This window comes from Lolium perenne, chromosome 7 (assembly GCF_019359855.2).
Source record: "Lolium perenne isolate Kyuss_39 chromosome 7, Kyuss_2.0, whole genome shotgun sequence".
Taxonomy (NCBI): Eukaryota; Viridiplantae; Streptophyta; class Magnoliopsida; order Poales; family Poaceae; genus Lolium; species Lolium perenne.
Window position 1 is genome coordinate 63,432,657 of NC_067250.2, and position 25,520 is coordinate 63,458,176.

General features: G+C 41.8%; 1 protein-coding gene across 1 annotated transcript; it reads left to right on the top strand.

Annotated features, from left to right (window-relative positions):
- Positions 1-23,403: 23,403 nt before the first annotated feature.
- On the top strand, positions 23,404-25,095 carry LOC127315988 (uncharacterized). Its single transcript, XM_051346413.1, has 2 exons — positions 23,404-24,822; positions 25,079-25,095. Exons 1-2 carry the CDS (start codon positions 23,484-23,486, stop codon positions 25,093-25,095), a joined length of 1,356 nt encoding a protein of 451 aa, XP_051202373.1. The 5' UTR covers positions 23,404-23,483.
- The last annotated feature ends 425 nt before the right edge of the window (positions 25,096-25,520 follow it).

Sequence of the window (25,520 nt, forward strand, 5' to 3'; positions counted from 1 at the left end):
TCGTGGAAAAATAAGATCCTGGGCGTTGATTTCGTCCAATTCCGAGAATATTTCCTTACTAGGATTTCTGAAACCAAAAACAGCAGAAAACAACAACTGGCTCTTCGGCATCTCGTTAATAGGTTAGTGCTGGAAAATGCATAAATATGACATAAAGTATGCATAAAACATGTAGGTATCATCAATAAAGTGGCATGGAACATAAGAAATTATCGATACGTTGGAGACGTATCAGCATCCCCAAGCTTAGTTCCTGCTCGTCCCGAGTAGGTAAATGATAACAAAGATAATTTCTGGAGTGACATGCCATCATAATCTTGATCATACTATTGTAAGCACATGTAATGAATGCAGCGATCAAAGCAATGGTAAATGACATGAGTAAACAGATGAATCATATAGCAAAGACTTTTCATTAATAGTACTTTCAAGACAAGCATCAATAAGCTTGCATAAGAGTTAAATCATAAAGAAATAAATTCAAAGTAGAGGTATTGAAGCAACACAAAGGAAGATTAAGTTTCAGCGGTTGCTTTCAACTTATAACATGTATATCTCATGGATATTGTCAATTTAAAGTAATATAACAAGTGCAATATGCAAGTATGTAGGAATCAATGCACAGTTCACACAAGTGTTTTTTTCTTGAGGTGGAGAGAAATAGGTGAACTGACTCAACATAAAAGTAAAAGAAAGGCCCTTCGCAGAGGGAAACATTGATTGCTATATTTGTGCTAGAGCTTTGGTTTTGAAAACAAGAAACAATTTTGTCAACGGTAGTAATAAAGCATATGCATCATGTAAATTATATCCTACAAGTTGCAAGCCTCATGCATAGTAAACTAATAGTGCCCGCACCTTGTCCTAATTAGCTCGGATTACATGGATTATCATCGCAATACATATGTTTTAACCAAGTGTCACAAAGGGGTACCTCTATGCTGCCTGTACAAAGGTCTAAGGAGAAAGCTCGCATTGGATTTCTCGCTTTTGATTATTCTCAACTTGGACATCCATACCGGGACAACATAGACAACAGATAATGGACTCCTCTTTAATGCTTAAGCATTCAACAACAATTAATTTTCTCATATAAGATTGAGGATATTTGTCCAAAACTGAAACTTCCACCATGATTCATGGCTTTAGTTAGCGGCCCAATGTTCTTCTCTAACAGTATGCATGCTCTAACCATTCAACTAGTGGTAAATCTCCCTTACTTCAGACAAGACGGACATGCATAGCAACTCACATGATATTCAACAAAGAGTAGTTGATGGCGTCCCCAGGAACATGGTTATCGCACAACAAGCAACTTAATAAGAGATAAAGTGCATAAATACATATTCAATACCACAATAGTTTTTAGGCTATTTGTCCCATGAGCTATATATTGTAAAGATGAAGAATAGAAATTTTAAAGGTAGAACTCAAGCAATTTACTTTGGAATGGCGGAGAAATACCATGTAGTAGGTAGGTATGGTGGACACAAATGGCATAGTGGTTGGCTCAAGGATTTTGGATGCATGAGAAGTATTCCCTCTCAATAAAAGGTTTAGGCTAGCAAGGTTATTTGAAACAAACACAAGTATGAAGCGGTGCAGCAAAACTCACATAAAAGACATATTGTAAACATTATAAGACTCTACACCATCTTCCTTCTTGTTCGACCCTTACTAGAAATTATCTAGACCTTAGAGAGACCAATTATGCAAACCAAATTTTAGCAAGCTCTATGTATTTCTTCATTAATAGGTACAAAGTATATGATGCAAGAGCTTAAACATGAGCACAACAATTGCCAAGTATCACATTATCCAAGTTATTATTCCAATTACTACATGTAGCATTTCCCGTTTCCAACCATATAACAATTTAACGAAGAAGATTCAACCTTCGCCATGAATATTATGAGTAAAGCCTAAGGACATATTTGTCCATATGCAACAGCGGAGCGTGTCTCTCTCCCACACAATGAATTCTAGGATCCATTTTATTCAAACAAAAACAAACAGACGCTCCAAGCAAAGTGCATAAGATGTGATGGAATAAAAAAATATAGTTTCAGTAGAGGAACCTGATAATGTTGTCGATGAAGAAGGGGATGCCTTGGGCATCCCCAAGCTTAGACGCTTGAGTCTTCTTGAAATATGCAGGGGTGAACCACCGGGGCATCCCCAAGCTTAGAGCTTTCACTCTCCTTGATCATATTGTATCATCCTCCTCTCTTGATCCTTGAAAACTTCCTCCACACCAAACTCAAAACAACTCATTAGAGGGTTAGTGCATAACCAAAATTCACATGTTCAGAGGTGACATAATCATTCTTAACACTTCTGGACATTGCACAAAGCTACTGAAAGTTAATGGAATCGAAAAATCCATCAAGCATAGCAAAATAGGCAATGCGAAATAAAAGGCAGAATCTGTCAAAACAGAACAGTTCGTAAAGACGAATTTCTAAGAGGCACCAGACTTTCTCAAATTGAATGAAAGTTGCGTACATATCTGTGGATCACTCACGTAAATTGGCATAATTCTTTCTGAGTTACCTAGAGAGAATTAGGCCCAAATTCGTGACAGCAAAGAAATCTGTTTCTGCGCAGTAATCCAAATCTAGTATGAAACTTACTATCAAAGACTTTACTTGGCACAACAATGCAACAAAATTAAGATAAGGAGAGCTTGCTACAGTAGTAACAACTTCCAAGACTCAAATATAAAATAAAAGTGCAGTAGTAAAATCATGGGTTATCTCCCATAAGCGCTTTTCTTTAACGCCTTTCAGCTAGGCGCAGAAAGTGTATATCAAGTATTATCAAGAGATGAAGCATCAACATCATAATTTGTTCTAATGATAGAATCAAAAGGTAACTTCATTCTCTTTCTAGGGAAGTGTTCCATACCTTTCTTGAGAGGAAATTGATATTTAATATTACCTTCCTTCATGTCAATAATAGCACCAACAGTTCGAAGAAAAGGTCTTCCCAATATAATGGGACAAGATGCATTGCATTCAATATCCAAGACAACAAAATCAACGGGGACAAGGTTATTGTTAACGGTAATGCGAACATTATCAACTCTCCCCAAAGTTTTCTTTGTAGAATTATCAGCAAGTTTAACATCCAAATAACAATTTTTCAATGGTGGCAAGTCAAGCATATTATAGATTTTCTTAGGCATAACGGAAATACTTGCACCAAGATCACATAAAGCATTACAATCAAAGTCATTGACCTTCATCTTAATGATGGGCTCCCAACCATCCTCTAACTTCCTAGGAATAGAAGCTTCGCGTTCTAATTTCTCTTCTCTAGCTTTTATGAGAGCATTTGTAATATATTTCGTGAAAGCCAAATTTATAGCACTAGCATTAGGACTCTTAGCAAGTTTTTGTAAGAATTTTATAACTTCAGAGATGTGGCAATCATCAAAGTCCAAACCATTATAATCTAAAGCAATGGGATCATTATCCCCAATGTTGGAAAAAATTTCAGCAGTTTTATCACAGTGCGATTTGACAATTTTAGCAGTTTCAGGCAGTTTTTCACGCTTTGCATTAGAAGTGGAAACATTGCCAACACCAATTCTTTTACCATTAATAGTAGGAGGTGCAGCAACATGTGAAGCATTAGCATTGCTAGTGGTGGTAATAGTCCAAACTTTAGCTATATTATCTTCTTTAGCACTTTCTTCTTTTTCCCACCTAGCACGCAATTCGGCCATCAATCTTATGTTCTCATTAATTCTAACTTGGATGGCATTTGCTGTAGTAACAATTTTATTATTATTATTATTTTCATTAGGCATAACTTTCGATTTCAAAAGATCAATATCAGCAGCAAGACTATCGACTTTAGAAGCGAGTATATCAATTTTCCCAAGCTTTTCTTCAACAGATTTGTTAAAAGCAGTTTGTGTACTAATAAATTCTTTAAGCATAGCTTCAAGTCCAGGGGGTGTGTTCCTATTATTGTTGTAAGAATTCCCATAAGAATTACCATAACCGTTACCATTATTATAAGGATATGGCCTATAGTTGTTACTAGAATTGTTCCGGTAAGCATTGTTGTTGAAATTATTATTTTTAATGAAGTTTACATCAACATGTTCTTCTTGAGCAACCAATGAAGCTAACGGAACATTATTAGGATCAACATTAGTCCTACCATTCACAAGCATAGACATAATAGCATCAATCTTATCACTCAAGGAAGAGGTTTCTTCGGAAATTTACCTTCTTACCTTGTGGAGCTCTTTCCGTGTGCCATTCAGAGTAATTAATCATCATATTATCAAGAAGCTTTGTTGCGTCGCCTAGAGTGATGGACATAAAGGTACCTCCAGCAGCTGAATCCAATAGGTTCCGCGAAAAAAAATTCAGTCCTGCATAAAAGGTTTGGATGATCATCCAAGTAGTCAGTCCATGGGTTGGGCAGTTTTTAACCAAAGATTTCATTCTTTCCCATGCTTGTGCAACATGCTCATTATCCAATTTTTTAAAATTCATTATGCTACTTCTCAAAGATATAATTTTAGCAGGGTGATAATATCTACCAATAAAAGCATCCTTGCATTTAGTCCATGAATCAATACTATTCTTAGGCAGAGATAGCAACCAATCTTTAGCTCTTCCTCTTAATGAGAAAGGGAAATTTTTTAATTTTATAATGTCACCATCTACATCCTTATACTTTTGCATATCACATAATTCAACAAAATTATTGAGATGGGCAGCAGCATCATCAGAACTAACACCAGAAAATTGCTCTCTCATAACAAGGTTCAGTAAAACAGGTTTAATTTCAAAGAATTCTGCTGTAGTAGCAGGTGGAGCAATAGGTGTGCATAAGAAATCATTATTATTTGTGGTTGTGAAGTCACACAACTTAGTATTTTCAGGAGTACCCATTTTAGCAGTAGTAAACAAAGCAAACTAGATAAAGTAAATGCAAGTAACTAATTTTTTTGTGTTTTTAATATGGAGAACAAGATAGTAAATAAAGTAAAACTAGCAACTAATTTTTTTGTGTTTTGATATAGGGATTTCTATTTTCGTGCCCTCAGTTCCTTAGTTGTGCTCAGTTTTCCCCAGCTCCTTAGTTTTTCCTCAGTTTTCCCCAAGTGCTTGTTTGAAACCCGCAGAAGCAGCTCAGACGGCAGGATTCCCGTTAAGTTGACCGCTCCGTGCTGACGTGTGGGCCGCGTCGTGTGGGCTCGCGTCGCGTGGGGCTGGTAGAAAGGGACCGCGTGGGACAGGACGAGATAGCGTTTGGTTGCACGTGAGCAGGAGCTGGGTTTTGTCTCTCTCGGCCATTGGCATCCCTTGCCCTTTTAAGAGTACCTTTTCTGCCTCCTTCTCTCTGCCTTTTTTCACCTAATTAGTATCAAATCTAGAGAAGCTTGCATTTCTGTCTTTCTTCAATTATTATTTGTGCCTTTTGGCCCTCGTTGTTTGCCCAATATGGCAGCAAATCTAGTAGGGAGCCCAATCTAGTATTCCATCTGGTCCATATGTATGTAGTTAAATCTAGAAGCAAATCTACAGGGAATGTACGATAAATTCACAAGGTCATATAGTAGAATAGGGATAGATAATATAGATAATAAGCTGCATTCAGCAGCCAAACATAGTAGGGTTCGAGGTTCTTCACAGCAGTATAGCACCATCATACTAACAACATAACAACGAGGGATCCCTAGCTAACAACAAAGGGATCCCAACAACAAAATAGAGGAGGCAGCAGCAGCACACGTTCCAGGACTCCGCCTACCCCATCTGCCTCTGCCTCCACTTGTTGCTCCCCTTGGGAGCCTTGGGCTTGAGCGGAGGCATGCGCCCGCCGGAGATCTCCACCCGCTGGATGCTGCGGAGGTGCATGCCGAGCGCCAAGTGCTTGGCGCGGAAGGAGTTGGGGTTCACCGACGTGCCGACCTTGGGGTTGGTGTGGCCGATGTTCTCGGCATGCGTGAGGACGCAGTTGAAGTCGGTGCCGCCGAGCCTCCTAGTGCAGAAGGGGCACCTGTAGACACCCTTGGCGACGTCGAGGTAGGAGACGTACTGGCCGACCTGCAGCCTCCGCAGCACCTGGCGAGTCTTGACGTCATGGTGCTCGTCGTCGCTGCCGACGTCGCTGCCAGACAGCTGATCCATATCAAACGGGAATTTATTAGTGAATGAGTTGCAAACGTGCATGATAACAAAGTTAGGAAAAACAGAGGCAGCCTCAGTTAGAGTGGACACGATTATATGTCTACAGGGACGGTGTAAGCGAACCAAAGCTCATGCACAACAGATTTGTACACAGAAATGGTTCGCTGAACCCTCCCTGTAAAAATCTGTGCCCACCGATTCATCATAGGCAAAGAAACAGATTCCAGATCTGAACTTGAACACATTCCAGATTATTTGCAAAATTAAACGGTTGATATCTTTTGATTCGTGCATAAAATAACTGATTGAGATCCTATGATTACTTGCATAAATTAACTGATTGAGATCCCATTATTACTTGCATAAATTAACCGAATGGCCGAACCCCAAATCTTAAATGAAATCAAGGAGGGATCAAAGCAAAATGGAATAAAATCGGTGCAAATATTAGCCCAATACTCATCCATCCACATATCCATCTACACCAGCACAAATAGGGTTCAAAAAGGAATGGGGAACAAAAAAGGAAGCAAACCGTAGTTACCTCGTTCCATGGGTCCTCTATGGAGGTGTCGTAGCGGTTCGGGGGCGGGACGTACGGCACCGGCTCGTAGGGGTCCCATCCCGGCGGGATCTGACCGCGACCGGCGGCAGCAGCCTCCGATGCAGCGGCGGAGGCGGCGGCGACGTCCGTTGAGGGGGCGGCGGCGACGTCCGTTGAGGGGACGGCGGCGATGTCCGTTGAGGGGACGGCGTCGAAGAGGGAGGCGTCGCGCTTGGAGCCGACGACGCCGTGGACGATGGGATTGGCATTCTCCTTGTCCATCTCGCCGGCAGAGGAGAGGGAGAGGGTTTTTTGCTTTGGAGAAGATGATGGGACGTGAGAGAGGCGGCGTTGCGTAGGCGAGTGAGAGTGACAGAGATAGTGGGAGGAGGCATCTATAAAGGCAAGGGGTGGTTAATGCGACCCGCGTCCTACGCGTCCACCGCTGCACGTCTGCACGACTTGGACTTCTGCAATGCGCCACGCGTCCACGATTGCACGTCTTCGACTTCTGCACCGCGACCGGCGTCTACGCGTCAACAATTGCACGTCTTTCATTTGGGATCCCCTTTCATTTCCGCACCGCAACACGCGTCCTCGAGTCTAACCCTGGAAATTTAGATATACTCAGGTATAACCTCGAGCATTATACTAGCATTTTTTGTGTGCTTAGTTTTCCCCTTGAGTGCTAATACTGGCTAGTGCAATATGCTCAGTTTTACCCTCAAGTAGCTGGTCAACAGACAGTCAACAAATGGGATTAACTAGTTAAATGAGTCATTTAATGTGCAAAAAATTCCGAAAAATAGTGGCACATACTCATGGAGTCTTTACCACAAATTGTCAGTTCTCAAAACATAGATAAGTCATAGATAAATCAAGTTTTACCACAAATTGCCACTTCTCAAAGGCCTTCTCAAATCACCTAGTAGCTATGAAGGTGCATGGTTTTCCACAATAAGCCCTTCCCAAAACAGCTTTCCCCAAAACATACTTTGTCTAAATGAGGCCACAATTCTCACACTCATGTATATTTGTATTGCAAATAGTTTGAGATAGGCCAAGATGGGTTTTATTGTACAAAACACGCATTTTCCATTTTTTAAATCTCATATTTGAATCCCTTAGTCTGTTTATTACATAGGTGCCCTTGGTTTCTTGATACTACTCAGTTTTGCCCTCTCCCTCCACAAATTCTCTCACACGTGCAACATTGTCCTGATTGGTCTAGCCCATGTCACGCGGATCGTGCCCGCCGACCGTTGATCGTATGATCTAACGGGCAGGATAACCCCTCTCTTTCTCTGTCGGCGGTTACCTTCCACTCTCTAAGTATGCTAAAGGGCAGTTTTCTGTATTTATTTTCATGCGCTAAAAATTATAAACTCTTTTAGGCATTACTTTTCACGCAAAAAATGATAAACCATCACCGATTTGTTGTAGCCATAAATTTTCACGCAAAAATGATAAACCGTCACCGATTTGTTGTAGCCATTAATTTTCACGAAAATCCCAAATGATAAACCATCACCGATTTGTTGTAGCCATTAATTTTCACGCAAAAAATGATAAACCATCACCGATTTGTTGTATCCATTACTTTTCACGCAAAAAATGATAGACTATCACCGATTTCTTGTAGCCATTACTATTCACGGTAAAAATGATAAACGAACCAATCTATCTATCTCTGTATTTGAAGTTTGGAAGGGTTCACCATCTAGTTATGTTAACTTTCGAAAAGGGAAAGTTTCACAAAATTTGAAATTTATGGCGAAAATGATGCCATACATGATGCTGTTTTCGAGGTTTTGACCTGAAAATCAATTGGATATTATAAACGGAAATAAAAAGTTCGAAAAATATAAAAACGAAACAATCTATCTATCTATGTATAGAAGATCAGCTGTATGAAATTTGAGGGAAAGTTTCACAAAATTTGAAATTTATGGCGAAAATGATGCCATACATGATGTTGTTTTCGAGGTTTTGACCTGAAAATCAATTGGATATTATAAAGGGAAATAAAAAGTTCGAAAAATATAAAAACGAAACAATCTACCTATCTATGTATAGAAGATCAGCTGTATGAAATTTGAGGTCATTTAGAGAAGGTAGAATAAATCACCTTGTTAGAAAAGCTGGTTTCAGTGAGACAAAACGGCATGCGTTTAAGCAAAGTGATTTTTTCGAACATCTCCAAATGATCCCAAATTTGCCATACATGATGTCATACGTGTAACAACAAGGAACCCTATCTAAAAAGTGTCAAAAAAGTTTGCCCAACCGTATAGCTCTATCAAAAAGAACCTCACCATGGCGCTAGTATAATTTTGGGCTTAGTTACAAACTTTCGTTACCTAACCTTCAACACGAAACTTGTTTCAAATCACTTTTGGCGTACAAGAAACAAATTCCTCCTTGATTCGAGCACCACAGCCTCCAAACTTTGCCGATGCCGATATCGGCATGGTCAGAACGGCTATGCTCGACGCCACTGCTAGGTCACCGTCGGGATGCACCCTCAATCCCGTCCCCTCATTCGATCACTGACACACCAGAGATACCGCCGAGGCCAATGCCGAACGTACATGCTGATGCCAATGCCGAACATGCATCCACGCCGATGTGGGCACGGCCACGCCGCCCCGCTATGCTGGACGCCACAGACCACCGCGAGGTCTTTCCCTTCGCCACCACACTCTTCTAGCACCCATCTATACACGCCAGAAAGGAGATACACTAGTTTTCTCTACATTTCTCGCGTTCGTGTCGGACACGGTCAGTCAAAGTTTTGAGGTAGTCGTCGATGTCGTCGACCATTTCTTCTCTTCTTTGCATGGTTAAACGCGTCTAGTTCATATCTATCTAATGCGTCTGGTCTCGCCTCATGCAGTTCTTTGTGGACGTTGATCTCATCTCGGCACCCCGCAGGCCACCTCCTCCGTGCCATCGCTGTAGAGCTCCGTTTAAAAATCTATTCCTACCCGTGTATTGCCCCTTGTATCAGCGCCATGGACCACTTGTCATTCGATATACCGAAGCCCCACTCTTGCGTGTTTTGGTCAGGGATACAGCGATGCTTACGGTCAAACAAAGATGGATGGTCTGATGTGTCTTTGCGGGCTCTACGTGGCCCCACTAGTCAGAAGATAATGGTCAACCGTCGGGCAACCGGCCGTTACAGCATCTGTGATGGTTTCAGACAAGGTCTTGGGGAAAACTGAGGAAAAACTAAGGAGCTGGGGAAAACTGAGCACAACTAAGGAACCGAGGGCACGAAAATAGAAATCCCTTTGATATAATGCAGCAAACAAAGTACTAAATAAAATAAAGCAAGACAAAAACAAAGTAAAGAGATTGGAGGTGGAGACTCCCCTTGCAGCTTGTCTTGATCTCCCCGGCAACGGCGCCAGAAAAAGAGCTTGATACGCGTACAGCACGCGTCCGTTGGGAACCCCAAGAGGAAGGTGTGATGCGTATAGCAGCAAGTTTTCCCTCAGTAAGAAATCAAGGTTTATGGAACCAGTAGGAGCCAAGAAGCACGTTGAAGGTTGATGGCGGCGAAGTGTAGTGCGGCGCAACACCAGGGATTCCGGCGCCAATGTGGAACCTGCACAACACAACCAAATTACTTTGCCCCAACGTGACAGTGAGGTTGTCAATCTCACCGGCTTGCTGTAACAAAGGATTAGATGTATTGTGTGGATGATGATTATTTGCAGAAAAAAGTAGAACAAGTATTGCAGTAGATTGTATTCGATTAAAAGAATGGACCGGGGTCCACAGTTCACTAGAGGCGTCTCTCCGATAAGAATAAGCATGTTGGGTGAACAAATTACAGTTGGGCAATTGACAAATAAAGAGGGCATGACCATGCACATACATGATATGATGAGTATAGTGAGATTTAATTGGGCATTACGACAAAGTACATAGACCGCTATCCAGCATGCATCTATGCCTAAAAATTCCACCTTCAGGTTATCATCCGAACCCCTTCCAGTATTAAGTTGCAAACAATAGACAATTGCATTAAGTATGGTGCGTAATGTAATCAACAACTACATCCTTAGACATAGCATCGATGTTTTATCCCTAGTGGCAACAACACATACACAACCTTAGAACTTTCTGTCACACCGTCCTGCATTTAATGGAGGCATGAACCCACTATCGAGCATAAATACTCCCTCTTGGAGTTACTAGCAAAAACTTGGCCAGAGCCTCTACTAATAACGGAGAGCACGCAAGATCATAAACAACACATAGATAATAGATTGATAATCAAAATAACATAGTATTCTCTATTCATCGGATCCCAACAAACACAACATGTAGCATTACAGATAGATGATCTTGATCATGTTAGGCAGCTCACAAGATCCAACAATGAAGCACAATTAGGAGAAGACGACCATCTAGCTACTGCTATGGACCCATAGTCCAGGGGTGAACTACTCACTCATCACTCCGGAGGCGACCATGGCGGTGAAGAGTCCTCCGGGAGATGATTCCCCTCTCCGGCAGGGTGCCGGAGGCGATCTCCTGAATCCCCCGAGATGGGATTGGCGGCGGTGGCGTCTCTGGAAGGTTTTCCGTATCGTGGCTCTCGGTACTGGAGTTATTATCGAAGGCTTAAGTAGGCGGAGGAGATAGGTTTAGGGGCGACGCGAGGGGCCCACACACTAGGGCCGCGCGGCCAGGGGGTGGGTCGCGCCGCCCTGGCGTGTCGCCGCCTCGTCGCCCCACTTCGTTTCCTCCCCGGTGTTCTGGAAGCTTCGTGGAAAAATAAGATCCTGGGCGTTGATTTCGTCCAATTCCGAGAATATTTCCTTACTAGGATTTCTGAAACCAAAAATGGCAGAAAACAACAACTGGCTCTTCGGCATCTCGTTAATAGGTTAGTGCCGGAAAATGCATAAATATGACATAAAGTATGCATAAAACATCTAGGTATCATCAATAAAGTGGCATGGAACATAAGAAATTATCGATACGTTGGAGACGTATCACAGGTAAGATCATAAAACAATGCATATCATGATGAAATAATAACATGTTCAGATCTGAGATCATGGCACTCGGGCCCTAGTGACAAGCATTAAGCATAACAAGTTGCAACAATATCATCAAAGTACCAATTACGGACACTAGGAACTATGCCCTAACAATCTTATGCTATTACATGACCAATCTCATCCAATCCCTACCATCCCCTTCAGCCTACAGCGGGGGAATTACTCACACATGGATGGGGGAAACATTGCTGGTCGATGGAGAGGCATCGGTGGTGATGATGGCGATGATCTCCTCCAATTCCCCGTCCCGGCGGAGTGCCAGAACGGAGACTTCTGGCCCCCGAGACGGAGTTTCGCGATGTGGCGGCGTTCTGGAGGGTTTCTGGCGACTTCGACTTCTTGCCTCGGGTTTTTAGATCGAACCCTTTAAGTATTCCAGAGGAGGGCGTCGGAGGCCAGCCGAGGGGGCCACACACTAGGGCGGTGCGCCCCCCTGGGCCGCGCCGGCCTAGTGTGTGGGGCCCTCGGGCCTCCACCTGGCTTGCCCTTCTGGCTCCCTGAGTCTTCTGGTAAAATAGGCCCATTGGTATAAATTCCGAGGATTTTCCCGAAAGTTGAATTTCTGCACAAAAACAAGACACCAGAGCAATTCTGCTGAAAACAGCGTTAGTCCGCGTTAGTTGTATCCAAAACACACAAATTAGAGGCAAAACAATAGCAAAAGTGTTCGGGAAAGTAGATACGTTTTGGACGTATCAACTCCCCCCAAGCTTAGCTTATTGCTTGTCCTCAAGCAATTCAGTTAACAACTGAGTGCGATAAAAGAACTTTCATGAACACATTTGCTCATATGATGTAAATATTCTCATGATATGGCTAACACTTAAGCAGTTCATAATAAGATACATGCAAATAAGATCACCTAATAGCTATGTTAATCATGGAAAGGTACCAACAATTAATAATAAGCAGCATGAATCATGTCTATAAGCAGGATTGCAATGTTCATAAAAGAGTATGATAAAGTGGTATCTCGCTTGCCCATATTTGATCAGCAAAACATAAATGCTCAGGCACCTCTGAGGTTCATAGAAAGACTAGAAATAGTGATTGCCAAAGATAATAGCATCAAAGTTATACCACAATCAATCATATTTTGAGACAAGCATATTATACTAAGAATGACAGTTGTGCTCTCAAGAAAGTGCTCAAAGAAAGGACGGAGACACAACATAAAAGTAAAAGATTGACCCTTCGCAGAGGGAAGCAGGGATTAACATGCGCTAAAGCTTTTCATCTTTAAAACAGGAGTAAAATTATTTTGAGAGGTGTTTGTTGTTGTCAACGAATGGTAATGGGTACACCAACTACCTTGCCAACCAGACTTTCAAGAGCGGCTCCCATGAAGGACTTTATCTCTACCAGCAAGGTAGATCATCCCTCTTCTCTTTTGTTTACACACGTATTTTAGTTCTATTATGGGCGACACCCCCCAACCTTTGCTTACACAAGCCATGGCTAACCGAATCCTCGGGTGCCTTCCATCAATCACATACCATGGAGGAGTGTCTATTTGCAAAATTAAGTTGCTTACTGATGAATCAGAGCAAAATATGTGAAGAGAATTATTAGTGAAGTTTGATTAATCGGGGTTGGGAACCCCGTTGCCAGCTCTTTTTGCAAGATTATTGGATAAGCGGATGTGCCACTAGTCCATAATGAAAGTCCGTCAAGAGTAAATGACAAGGTTGAAAGATAAACACCACGTACTTCCTCATGAGCTATGAAACATTAACACAAATTGAGAAGCATTTTGAAGGTTTAAAGGTAGCGCATGAGAATTTACTTGGAATGGTTTGAAATGCCATGCATAGGTATTTATGGTGCTTTGGAACAACTTGGTTTTCAGGGGTTTGGAAGCACGAGCAGCGTTTCCGCTCAGTACAAGTGAAGGCTAGCAATAGACTAGGGAGCGACAAATCAAGAGAGCAGTAACTGTCATAATCATGCTTGCGGCAAAATAAATTAACGGAGGCATAAAAGTGATACAAGAACTCTGAAGCAAAGTAAATCATAGAGGCTTAATTAACTTTTGTTCAGTCATATGCATGCGTGAGCATGTGCCAAGTCAATTCAAATGAATTATTCAGAGGAGGATACCACAATGTCATACCTACTTATGAATAAAACAATGCAAGCAAACATCCATGACATGCTACTCATATTAATAAATTGGAGCTAAACATGAGAGATCATGAACTACTAGACTTTCTTAAATGACATATACCTCACATGAACCAACTAAGCATGCTCACATGAATGAGTATATGTACAAAAATGAAAACAAATAGAGTTCATACCAGCCTCTCACCACAATCCAATTGTCGTAGATCGTCATTATTGCCTTTCACTTGTGTAGCTTGGATAATATGAAATGAAAACCATGCTCCAGCCACCGAAGACCATTGGACTCATAGTGAACTTTAAAAAACCAAAGAAGAACAGCAAATATTTTTGGTGTTTTCGAATTTGGGAACAAGAACAAAAGGAAACAAGCAAACAAAGCAAAATCTTTTTGGATTTTCTTATAGCAAACCAATAATAGCAAATAAAGCAAAATAAATGCAAGAAACCAAAATAAACAAATGGTGAAGAGAAACAACAGAAATATTTTTGGTCTTTTTGTGTTTTAGGAAAGAAACAAAGCAAAAACAAGAAACGGAAAAACTAGAAAACTCACATAAACACAAAGCAGCAGAATTTCGTCAAACTTGACAGCAGTACAGTAATCGATTTTTAAGAAATTCTTCCACTGCTCAAATCGAAAAGTGTTCAACTAATTAAAGTTAGATAACAACCTGGGGAACATGCAAAAAAATTGGCTTCGCAAAATATCGTTCTGGCTATTTTTGAGAATTTTTTTGGTAACAGTCCAGAATCTGTTTTCAGGCAGCACTTCCCCAAATATCATCTTCCTCTCATTAGAAAACCACTTAAAGAAACTAAACAAGTATATACAAGTATCCAGCAACCATAATATGCAAAGAATGAGTGATGCCGGTATACCTCCCCCCAAGCTTAGGCTTTTGGCCTAAGTGGAGTTCAACCCCAGCGAGGGTCGCTGTTCCACGCCGGTGGATCATACATGGCGTAGTCATAGTGAGGTCCTTGTGCAGAAGAAAAGCGTGGAGGATCCACATGTCCAAAATATTGATGCGAAGAACTTGCTGCATCAGATGACGAGTCGAGGTGTTCCTCGGCCTCTGTGTTGTCTCTTGCATGATGGCCTCCTCCCTCTATGTACGCATTCAGCGCACCTTCCGTGACTGACCAATCCTCCCTGGAATCAAGGTTAAATAGAACAGGCGCAGGCAATCTTTCTAGTTTTTCAGTTTTATTAGTTATTCTCCAAGCTTTGTTATAAAATGTTATCTTGTAAAATAGGTTACCCAAATTAGATGAATCAGAAACAAATTCATGTTTAATCATGGAGACTATGTCAAGTTTTTCTATGGAAAGTTGAATATCAAGATGGTGAGGTTCTACACCATGCAAAGCTAGTAAACGAGAGGCGATGAGACCTCCACAAATTCCGCCCTTCTAACGGTTTGTAGCAAGTCTATAGGCTATCAACGCACCCAAATTATAAGTCCTATTACTTTGCAGTGCAGCAGCTAGAAAAGCTAAATCCTGAATAGATAATTTACTACCATTCTTTCTAGCAAGAGCGCACTTAGTAATGAAATAAGCAAAGTAGCGGATAGCTGGGAGTTGAATGCTACTTATTTTACCACCATCCTCTGAGAAACTCCTTCCATGACAAATCATCTCGAAGAGGTTTAAGAGCTCTCGCGGCGATCCCCTTATCTTCTCGCATGACCCCCATTGCGGTACTCTAATTGCTGTACAAAAATCATTGAATGGCAAGTTGACAGTTTTATTATAAATTTTGTACTGAACCATGGGGTTAGATTGCGACCAATTGAACTTAAAATCCTGCACAACAGACATAGTCAATTTTGCATATTGGCATGGTTCTCCGTCAACAAAATCATTCAACCCTGCACGAGAAATTAGATTCTGAACATCTCCCAAGATTCCTGCACTTCTCATGAAATCTGTGCACGGGTAGTAAGAGGGGTATACTCCCTCTTCGCGGTTCACTCTCATGACTTGTTGCACCTCCAATTCTTGTTGGTTTAATTGATGTCTATTCCACTCCATTTTCTGAAATTTTCAACAAACAATATAAAATTTGATTTGGTGACATATAATTGAGGGGAACTACTATAGGAACTTGCTAGAGTACTAATCATGCATCAAAACTAGTTTGTACAACTTAGAACAAACATGCAAGCTCACTAAACATGTTACCTACAGCAGCAAAATATTCAAGATATACTCAACCAAACAAAATTCTACCTGGATAATCGGAGGAGTCACATACCGGAGAGCAAATGTGCCAAATTTCAGACAGAAATCTGGGCTGAGCAAAGAGATCGAGAAATCTTGAGCTCTTGAGCAGAAACACGAGTGAGAGAAAGCTGGTGCTGATTTTTTTCGGGAGAGAGAAGAGTGTGGGAGGAAGAGATGCTGAAGTGGGGCAAGGGGGAGCCCACACACCAGGGTGGCGTGCCCCCCTTGCTGGCCGCGCCGGCCTGTGGGGTGCCACCCTGGGGTGCCCCACTGGTCATCCCCAGGTGCTCCCAGGTGCGTCTTCGAAAAATAGGACCAACGGTATAATTTTTGTGAATTTTTGAAAACTTTGAAAATGCACATTTCTGGGTATTAAATTTATTATTACTGGGTAGAAAAAGATTTTGAAATCTCTAATTAACTAAAGAACTTTGCAAAACAAAAGTTCTACAGCAAATAAAACAAGTGGAGGAAGAAAGAAAGAGATGTTGTTTACCCCCTCTATGCATATAAAAAGTATTTGTTAACAAGGTTGATCAAGTCTTGCCACCAAATAAATTTTACATAGCATAAGAAGAAATAAACCTCAAATCAATCATGTTACCTTGAATTGTATTGATATGGATCCAATCGTAAGATTTTGATATCCTTCTTTAGGCTCATATATAGGACAATCGATAGTTCCCACTTTGATAGTTCTCACATTAGAAATGGTATTAACTCCACACACTTTATCAATCCTCTTGGGGAAATAGACGGTATGCTCCTTATCATCAACAAGTAACCTTTCCTTTATTGCAATCAATAACAGCCCCTGCGGTGTTAAGAAAAGGTCTCCCGAGAATAATAGACATATTATCATCTTCAGGCATTTCCAACACAACAAAATCAGTTAATATCAAGAAGTTATTAGTAACTTGAACAGGAACATCCTCACATATACCAACTGGAATAGCAGTAGATTTATCAGCCATTTGCAAAGATATATCAGTAGGTATCAACTTATCTAAATAAAGTCTCTTATAAAGAGAAAAAGGCATAACACTAACACCGGCTCCCAGATCACATAGAGCAGTTCTAACATAATTATTCTTAATAGAACAAGGAATAGTAGGTATACCTGGGTCGCCCAACTTCTTTGGAACTTTGCCATTGAAAGAGTAGTTAGCAAGCATAGTGGAAATTTCCTCATTGGGGATTTTCCTTTTGTTAGTGACAATATCTTTCATATACTTTGAATAAGGAGGCAATTTAATAGCATCAGTCAAAGGGATTTGCAAGAATAAGAGTTTCATCCAATCGCAAAATTTATTATAGTGTTCTTCTTCCTTTGATTTTAGTTTCTTAGCAGGAAAAGGCATTTGCTTTTGCACCCAAGGTTCTCTTTCATTACCATGTTTCTTTGCAATAAAATCTTCTTTAGTATACTTTTTATTTTTAGCATGCTTTTCAGGTTCATCTTCAACCTCTTCTTTATCAGAAGCATCATTCTTATCATTATCATTATCATGTTCATTACCACTTTCTGGGCCAAAGCATCGTAAATAGAAATACTATTAGGATCATTAACAGGTTCAGAGGATTCTACAACATTTTTATGTTTCTTCTTCTTTTTCTTAGAAGGAGCACTAGTTTCAATTCGTTGAGAATCTTGTTCAACTCTTTTGGGATGCCCTTCAGGATATAGAGGATCCTGGGTAGAGACACCGCCTCTAGTTGTTACTTCATAAGCATGTTTCTCTTTAGAATTATTTTTTAACAAGTCATTTTGCACTTTAGTGAGTTGATCAATTTGAGTTTGAACCATTTGAAAATGTTTAACAAGCATCTTAACATCATTGGAGGCTCTCTCCACAATATCATGCAAATTGCTAATAGCTTGAGAATTTTCCATTAGATGATTCTCTACTTTCATACTAAAATTTTCTTGCTTAACAATATAATTATCAAACTCATCTAAGCATTGAGCAGGAGGTTTCGAATATGGAATATCTTCCCTAGTAAAGCGTTGAAGGGAGTTTACCTCAATCATGGATGAAGGGGGAATTATCTCACATATATCTTCTATGGGAGGTAGATTCTTTACATCTTCGGATCTAATACCTTTCTCCTTAAGAGACTTCTTGGCTTCCCTCATATCTTCATCATTCAATTTAATTAAACCCCTCTTCTTCAATATTGGCGTCGGAGTTGGTTCAGGTGTAGTCCAATCATCATGATTCCGGCCTATTTTAGACAATAATTCTTCAGCTTCGTCTGGAGTTCTTTTCCTGAAAACACAACCAGCACAACTATCCAAATATGCCCTAGACTCAACGGTTAGTCCACTATAGAATATATCAAGTAAATCATGCTTTTCCAATTCATGTCTAGGTCGAGCCCTGATAAGAGAGCAAAATCTTGCCCAAGCTTCAGGCAATTTCTCTCCATCTTCCTGGTCAAAGCTATAAATTTTCTGTAAAGCAGCATGTTGAGCACTAGCGGGAAAGTATTTCCGAAAGAAAACATCAAGCAAATCACCTGGGATTTTAATAGAACCAGGAGGCAAATTATTATACCAAGTTTTAGCATCATCCTTTAATGAGAAAGGAAAAATTTTAGCAACAAAATAAGTACGCATCTTGACATCATCAGAAAACAAGCTACTCATAGAAGAAAGTTCATTCATGTGTTCTACAGCACTTTCTTTTTCAGTACCACAAAAGGGTGTTTTCTCAACAATAGCTATATGAGATAGATCGAGAGAAAAATCATAATCTTTATCCTTAATGCATATAGGAGATGTGGCAAATTTAGGATCAGGAGATAGCTTATGTCTAACAGTATATTGTGCGAGAAACTTTTTAATTTTTCTTGCATCAGCAGTAGCATTGCATCTATTAATAAAATCATCATTAAGCTCCACATAATCCTCATCAGGATCATCACTAGAATAATCAAGTTCAGGTGAATTAACAGGTGTAGCAGCATTTCCATTAGGAGTTTCAGCATTTTCAATTTGTCTAGACCTAGCAATTGTAGCATCTAGAAAGGATCCCAATGAACCACTATCATCAAGCACAGCAGAAACATTATCAATATTATGAGAATTTTCAGATTCAGCAGAAGTACCAGCAAGTGAAGCTTGCGGCGGTGAAACAAGTTGACTTATCACAGATGGTGAATCAAGAGTAGCAGAGGTACTCAGAGTTGTACCTTTTCTTGTAGTGGATGGTAATATGGCGACTTTAGGATCGCGAGATTTACCCATGATGGAGAATTTGCAGCGAACAATATCAATCCAAGTGAACCTCCAAATAAAGCTATGCTCCCCGGCAACGGCGCCAGAAAACAGTCTTGATAACCCACAAGTATAGGGGATCGCAGCAGTCTTCGCGGGAAGTAAAACCCAATTTATTGATTCGACACAAGGGGAGACAAAGAATACTTGAAAGCCTTAACAGCGGAGTTGTCAATTCAGCTGCACCTGGAAACAGACTTGCTCGCAAGAGTTTATCAGTAGTAACAGTTTTGTAGCGGTAGCAGTAGTGAAATAACAGCAGCAAAGTAACACAGACAGCAGTAGCGATTATAGTAAACAGCAGGATTAAAATACTGTAGGCACATGGATGGATGACGGGCGTTGCATGGATGAGAGAAACTCATGTAACAATCAAAGCAGGGCATTTGCAGATAATAATAAAGCGGTGTCCAAGTACAAAGCAATCCATAGGCATGTGTTCCATATATAGTCGTACGTGCTCGCAATGAGAAACTTGCACAACATCTTTTGTCCTACCAGCCGGTGGCAGCCGGGCCTCTAGGGAATCTACTGGATATTAAGGTACTCCTTTTAATAGATTACCGGAGCAAAGCATTAACACTCTGTGAACACATGTGATCCTCACATCACCGCCATCCCCTCCGGTTGTCCCGATTTCTGTCACTTCGGGGCCTTTGGTTCCGGACAGCGACATGTGTATACAACTTGCAGGTAAGATCATAAAACAATGCATATCATGATGAAATAATAACATGTTCAGATCTGAGATCATGGCACTCGGGCCCTAGTGACAAGCATTAAGCATAACAAGTTGCAACAATATCATCAAAGTACCAATTACGGACACTAGGCACTATGCCCTAACAATCTTATCCTATTACATGACCAATCTCATCCAATCCCTACCATCCCCTTCAGCCTACAGCGGGGGAATTACTCACACATGGATGGGGGAAACATTGCTGGTCGATGGAGAGGCGTCGGTGGTGATGATGGCGATGATCTCCTCCAATTCCCCGTCCCGGCGGAGTGCCAGAACGGAGACTTCTGGCCCCCGAGACGGGGTTTCGCGATGTGGCGGCGTTCTGGAGGGTTTCTAGCGATTTCGACTTCTTGCCTCGGGTTTTTAGATCGAACCCTTTAAGTATTCCAGAGGAGGGCGTCGGAGGCCAGCCGAGGGGGCCACACACTAGGGCGGCGAGCCCCCCCTGGGCCGCATCGGCCTGGTGTGTGGGGCTCTCGGGCCTCCACCTGGCTTGCCCTTCTGGCTCCCTGAGTCTTCTGGTAAAATAGGCCCATTGGTATAAATTCCGAGGATTTTCCCGAAAGTTGAATTTCTGCACAAAAACAAGACACCAGAGCAATTCTGCTGAAAACAGCGTTAGTCCGCGTTAGTTGTATCCAAAACACACAAATTAGAGGCAAAACAATAGCAAAAGTGTTCGGGAAAGTAGATACGTTTTGGACGTATCAGGATGGCGACGGGAGTGGGATCCATTTTGATAGCTCTTGTTACCTATAACCTGCATTACTGTTCCTTGTACAGCGTTGCCCCTTCGACTCACACCTTGTCATCTATGTCTTGCATAGATGGCCACGACCACGAGGAGCAACCTAGATAGCTTGAGAACTAGGAGACGAGTCCTGACACGGTTGGTGCACTTGGCTCTTGAGTGGCCCACTGTCAGACACCGAGGGCAGATTCGAGGAGAGCCAGTCTCCACATTAGGATCTCTTAGGGCACGTACAATGCGATGATGTCAGCCTTCCCTTAGAGATGCCATGGCAGGTTTTTGCTTAGTTGGAGGAGAGAGAATAAAGAAAGAGAATGTTGTCTTCCCTTATCTAAGGGATCATCTCTTAGAAAATAAGGGAAGACTACTTTCTCCATTGTATCACATATGTCTTCCCTTAGCAACAAATTTTCTACCAAAATTTAATTATTCGTATTAATTGCTAGAGATGGCTGTAAGAGATAATGCATTGTATAACTTATATCTAATGCCTTCTCTAGCTTATGTGCCGAGGTAAGGGAAGGTATGCCTTCTCTAACATTGTACATGCCCTTAGCATTCTACATGCCGAACAACCTCCAATAGGCGCCCAAAAATGATCCACACACTCGTTTTTTTATTAGATGTGGGAGGTGGAATTTGGCTCTCCAGCAGGCGCTGTAAAACCGAGGGAATGGTAAAAAAATTCATCGTGCGGGATAACAAGATATCGAGCACAACATATTAGGCATGTTTGCTCTAGCGCACGACAAACCGAGACGACGCGCGCGAAAGCCAACCTCCTATATGAATCCTTTCTCGTGCGCATGCTTTCGACCTTCTTTGCGCAGGCGATGTACTAGTGATGGGCCCCTCCGCCCTTCCCCAACCCAATTCCATCTATGCCGCCCCTCCCACCGGCACCGATGGACTTCTCCCACCATTGCCGCGAGAAACCCTAGCACTGAGCTGGTGCGTAACCTGTTCATTCAGCCCCACCCAACGTAGCAGGAAGCACCGCTACGTAGGCGCCCGCTGCGACGGCTAGGAAAGCCGCGGCGAAGCTCTCTTCATCTGTTGTCACGCCGGCAGCGAAGAAGTCCAAGGTTACAGTTGCGGCGGGTGCGGCAGCAGCCGCCTGATTCCAAGCGCCATAGGTGCCATTGGCACCGTAATCTGGAGTGCCATCAGCTGTGCCCAACCTGCTCAACGAAACAACGACACAGTAAAACTAAAACCCTTCTTATTTATGTTGTCTTTGAGGTAGATGAATAGCAATTGATTTTGATCATTTTCATGCTATGTAGTGAAGATGATGAAACATATTTGTTGTACATGAATGTTGGGTCCAACTACTCTCAAGAGTATGTGTCTCAACAATATGCATGCAAACGATGATGAATATATGTTTTTTTCATGTGCATACTTATTTGTTCTCCATGTCTTATTTGTTCTCTCTTTCTTTACTAATGTAGGTAGACATTGTACAAAATTTGTTCAAAGGAAATCCTAAGAAGAGTAAGAAGGTCAAGATAGTAATAGGGAAGTCATTTGTCTTGCACCGTTGTTCGGTGGAGCTAAAAAAATGAGGAGAAGCGAAAAAACTGTAATGGCTCCTATACCTTCTATGCCTACTATGAGTGATGGCTTCCTACCATCTTCGATTCATACCACTCATGCATAAACATACGAAGTTACAAATAAATATGAAACAAAAGTTGGAGATGCAAAAGATGATGGCGAATGCGATGAAGATTGAATGTTGATTTCTCATTTGTTTCTATGAACTTTGTTGTCATGAACTTGCTTGTGTTGAACTATGCTTTGCTTTTGAACTATGTTGTGGATTTCAAATATGTTATGTTGAACAAATCATCATTTCAGTTGAATGTGTTTTAAATTATTCATCATTTGCTATTGTTCTATATTGATCAAGCATCAAACTTGTCGCAGTTGCATTTTAACGAGTCTGGTGAAACGATGCTATCCGCACACGAAAATATACCACGACTGGTAAACCAGTCGCCTGCCTCGCGTGCTAAAAAAGCGAACCGGGCGTGCTATAAGTTTTTTTTAGCACGCGGCATTTTTGTCTGTGTTTGGAGATGCTTAAAAAAACTCGACTTCCCAATCTGAGTGAGACATATTCGGGGCGATATTTTTGGATATGGCCCAACTTTGTACAAATCTGCATCTTAGCCCAATACCACAAGAAGGCCCGTGCTGATGACAGAGTAATCCAGGCCCAATGCATAAAGAACATGCAACTTGGGAGGAGAGGGTCCAATATCTGAAAAAAAAAGATATGCTCGCTGAATAATTAACCTGACGTTTTTTTTTGAAACCGATAATTAACCTGACGTTGATCAGGGAGAGTTTCTGAAAGCGGAGCAGATTCATCCTAGAAGTCCGGCCAAGGATACGATGATTTCGCAATTTGAACTTCATTACTAAAAATACGCCAATTAATTAGCCAGGGTAACTGCCAAAAGCAACGGCTGCCTTTGGGGCATACCCAACAACGGACGCGAACGCAGTACACAACCGGCTCAAACTTTTCTCCAGAAACCCTCGCCGCCTCCACCGACCATGCCGCCGCCGGCAACACCACGAGCACTGCCCGAAGAGCTCGTCGAGGAGATCTTCCTCCGCCTCCCGCCGACTGATCCGGCGTCTCTCGTGCGCGCCTCCCTCGCCAGCAAGCCGTGGCTCAGCCTGCTCACCGGCCGTCGCTTCAACGATCGCTACCGCGAGTTTCATGGATCTCCCCCCATGCTGGGTTTCCTCTACCACTGGCCCAGGTACTCCGAACCACGGGAGGAAGACACCCTCCTGCCCTTCATCTCCACCACGAACTTCGCCCCACGAATTCCCGGCGACGAGCACTGGGTAGACGGCTCAGTTGTGTTGGACTGCCGCCATGGTCGTGTCCTGCTTTGCGATATGGACCGATTCATCGTCTGGGACCCCATGACGGGCTGCTGGAGTTGGCTGCGCGCCCGTGAAGATTACGCTAGCATACATGGAGCGGTGATATGTGCCGTGAGAGGCTGCAACCACCGCGCGTGTCACGACGGCCCCTTTCGGGTCATCTTAGTTGGCCTGAGAAATGAGGGCGATGGTTGTGTTGCATACGCGCACATGTCCCTGCCTGGGGTGGGTGAGTGGAGCAAGCCATGCCCTGGTCTTGATCTTGAGGGTGAGAGTGCATACATTTTTGACAGGCCCTCTGTCTTTATTGAAGATGCACTTTATTTCATTGTTGCGTATGATGACGATGAGGATGGCAATGAGGACCATGAGGACGATGACGATGATGATGATGATGACGAAGATGACGACAATGATGATTATTATTATGATGATGAAGATGATTATGACAACGACGACGACGACGACGATGATGATGATGATGATGATGATGATGATGATGATGATGATGATGATGATGATGATGATGATGATGACAACGATGACCATGACCATGGCATTGGCGACAACGAGGATGGCAACTACATAACTATTCTCAAGTATGACTTGGGATCTAATTGCCTATCAATGATTGACCCGCCATCCCAGGAGACTCACCGAGCCGATGATGCTATCCTTATATCGATGGAAGATGGTAGTTTGGGGTTAGCCCACTTGGACGGGTTAACCCTCAACATATGGTCAAGGCAGATGGGGCCTGACACAGTTTCAACATGGACTCGGCAAAAAGTTGTCAATCTCAAGGAACTTTTTCCCAATCAAAATATAAAGAAAACACTTCAGCTGACGGGATCTGTGGAGGGTAGTGATATCATTTTCGTGACAATGGACCTTGGCGTCTACGAGATTAATCTCAAGTCACTGCAATGGAAGAAGACGTGGAAAAAAGAAGAATGGCGTTCTTTGTTTCCCTACATGAGTTTTTACAATCCACGAGGTATATCTATATCCGTTTCTTTTGTTATTTGGAACAAGTCTTATATTTGTAAGTGGGAAAAACCAAAGTACTGAATGGCCAATTATATTGAAGTTATACGTGTTGTTTTATATGTTCTGCAACAAACTTTGATTTCCACATCTTCTTGAGTGTTAGAAATAGTTATGCTTAGAAAAACTTACTACCTAATTGGCAATTTTAGATAATATAATTTCATCTGTTTCTTGGAATCGTACTGACAAATCTATGTTCGCAGAAAGGGTGCCCATGTGATGCGGTATATTGAAACACACACTGCTGAATAGCTTAAGGGAGGGATATGAGTCTCTTCAAAATAAATATTACCAACTTGGATGTGACACGGATCTTATGAAGAATTATATCACTGTTCTGTAGTTAGTTTCGTAAAAAGTTGTTTGTTTCCTTGTATTGTTGTTGGCTTTGTCATTAAGCTTAAAAACTTCCCTTGTTCTTTCCATGCGTAAGTGGGTGAATGTATTATCTTGTAATGAAACACAGGCTCCTTGGGGCCCTGCAGTAAAACATGTGCTCCATTATTTAACTTGCTTGAAATTGCACTGCGGATACTTATAGTCTTAAAAACACCACTTGCTCTCCTATCTTTGATTCAGTATCTACATCCTTCTCGCTTGCATGTCTAGATCTGGTGGTTTCTATTACCCAAGGCATGATAATAT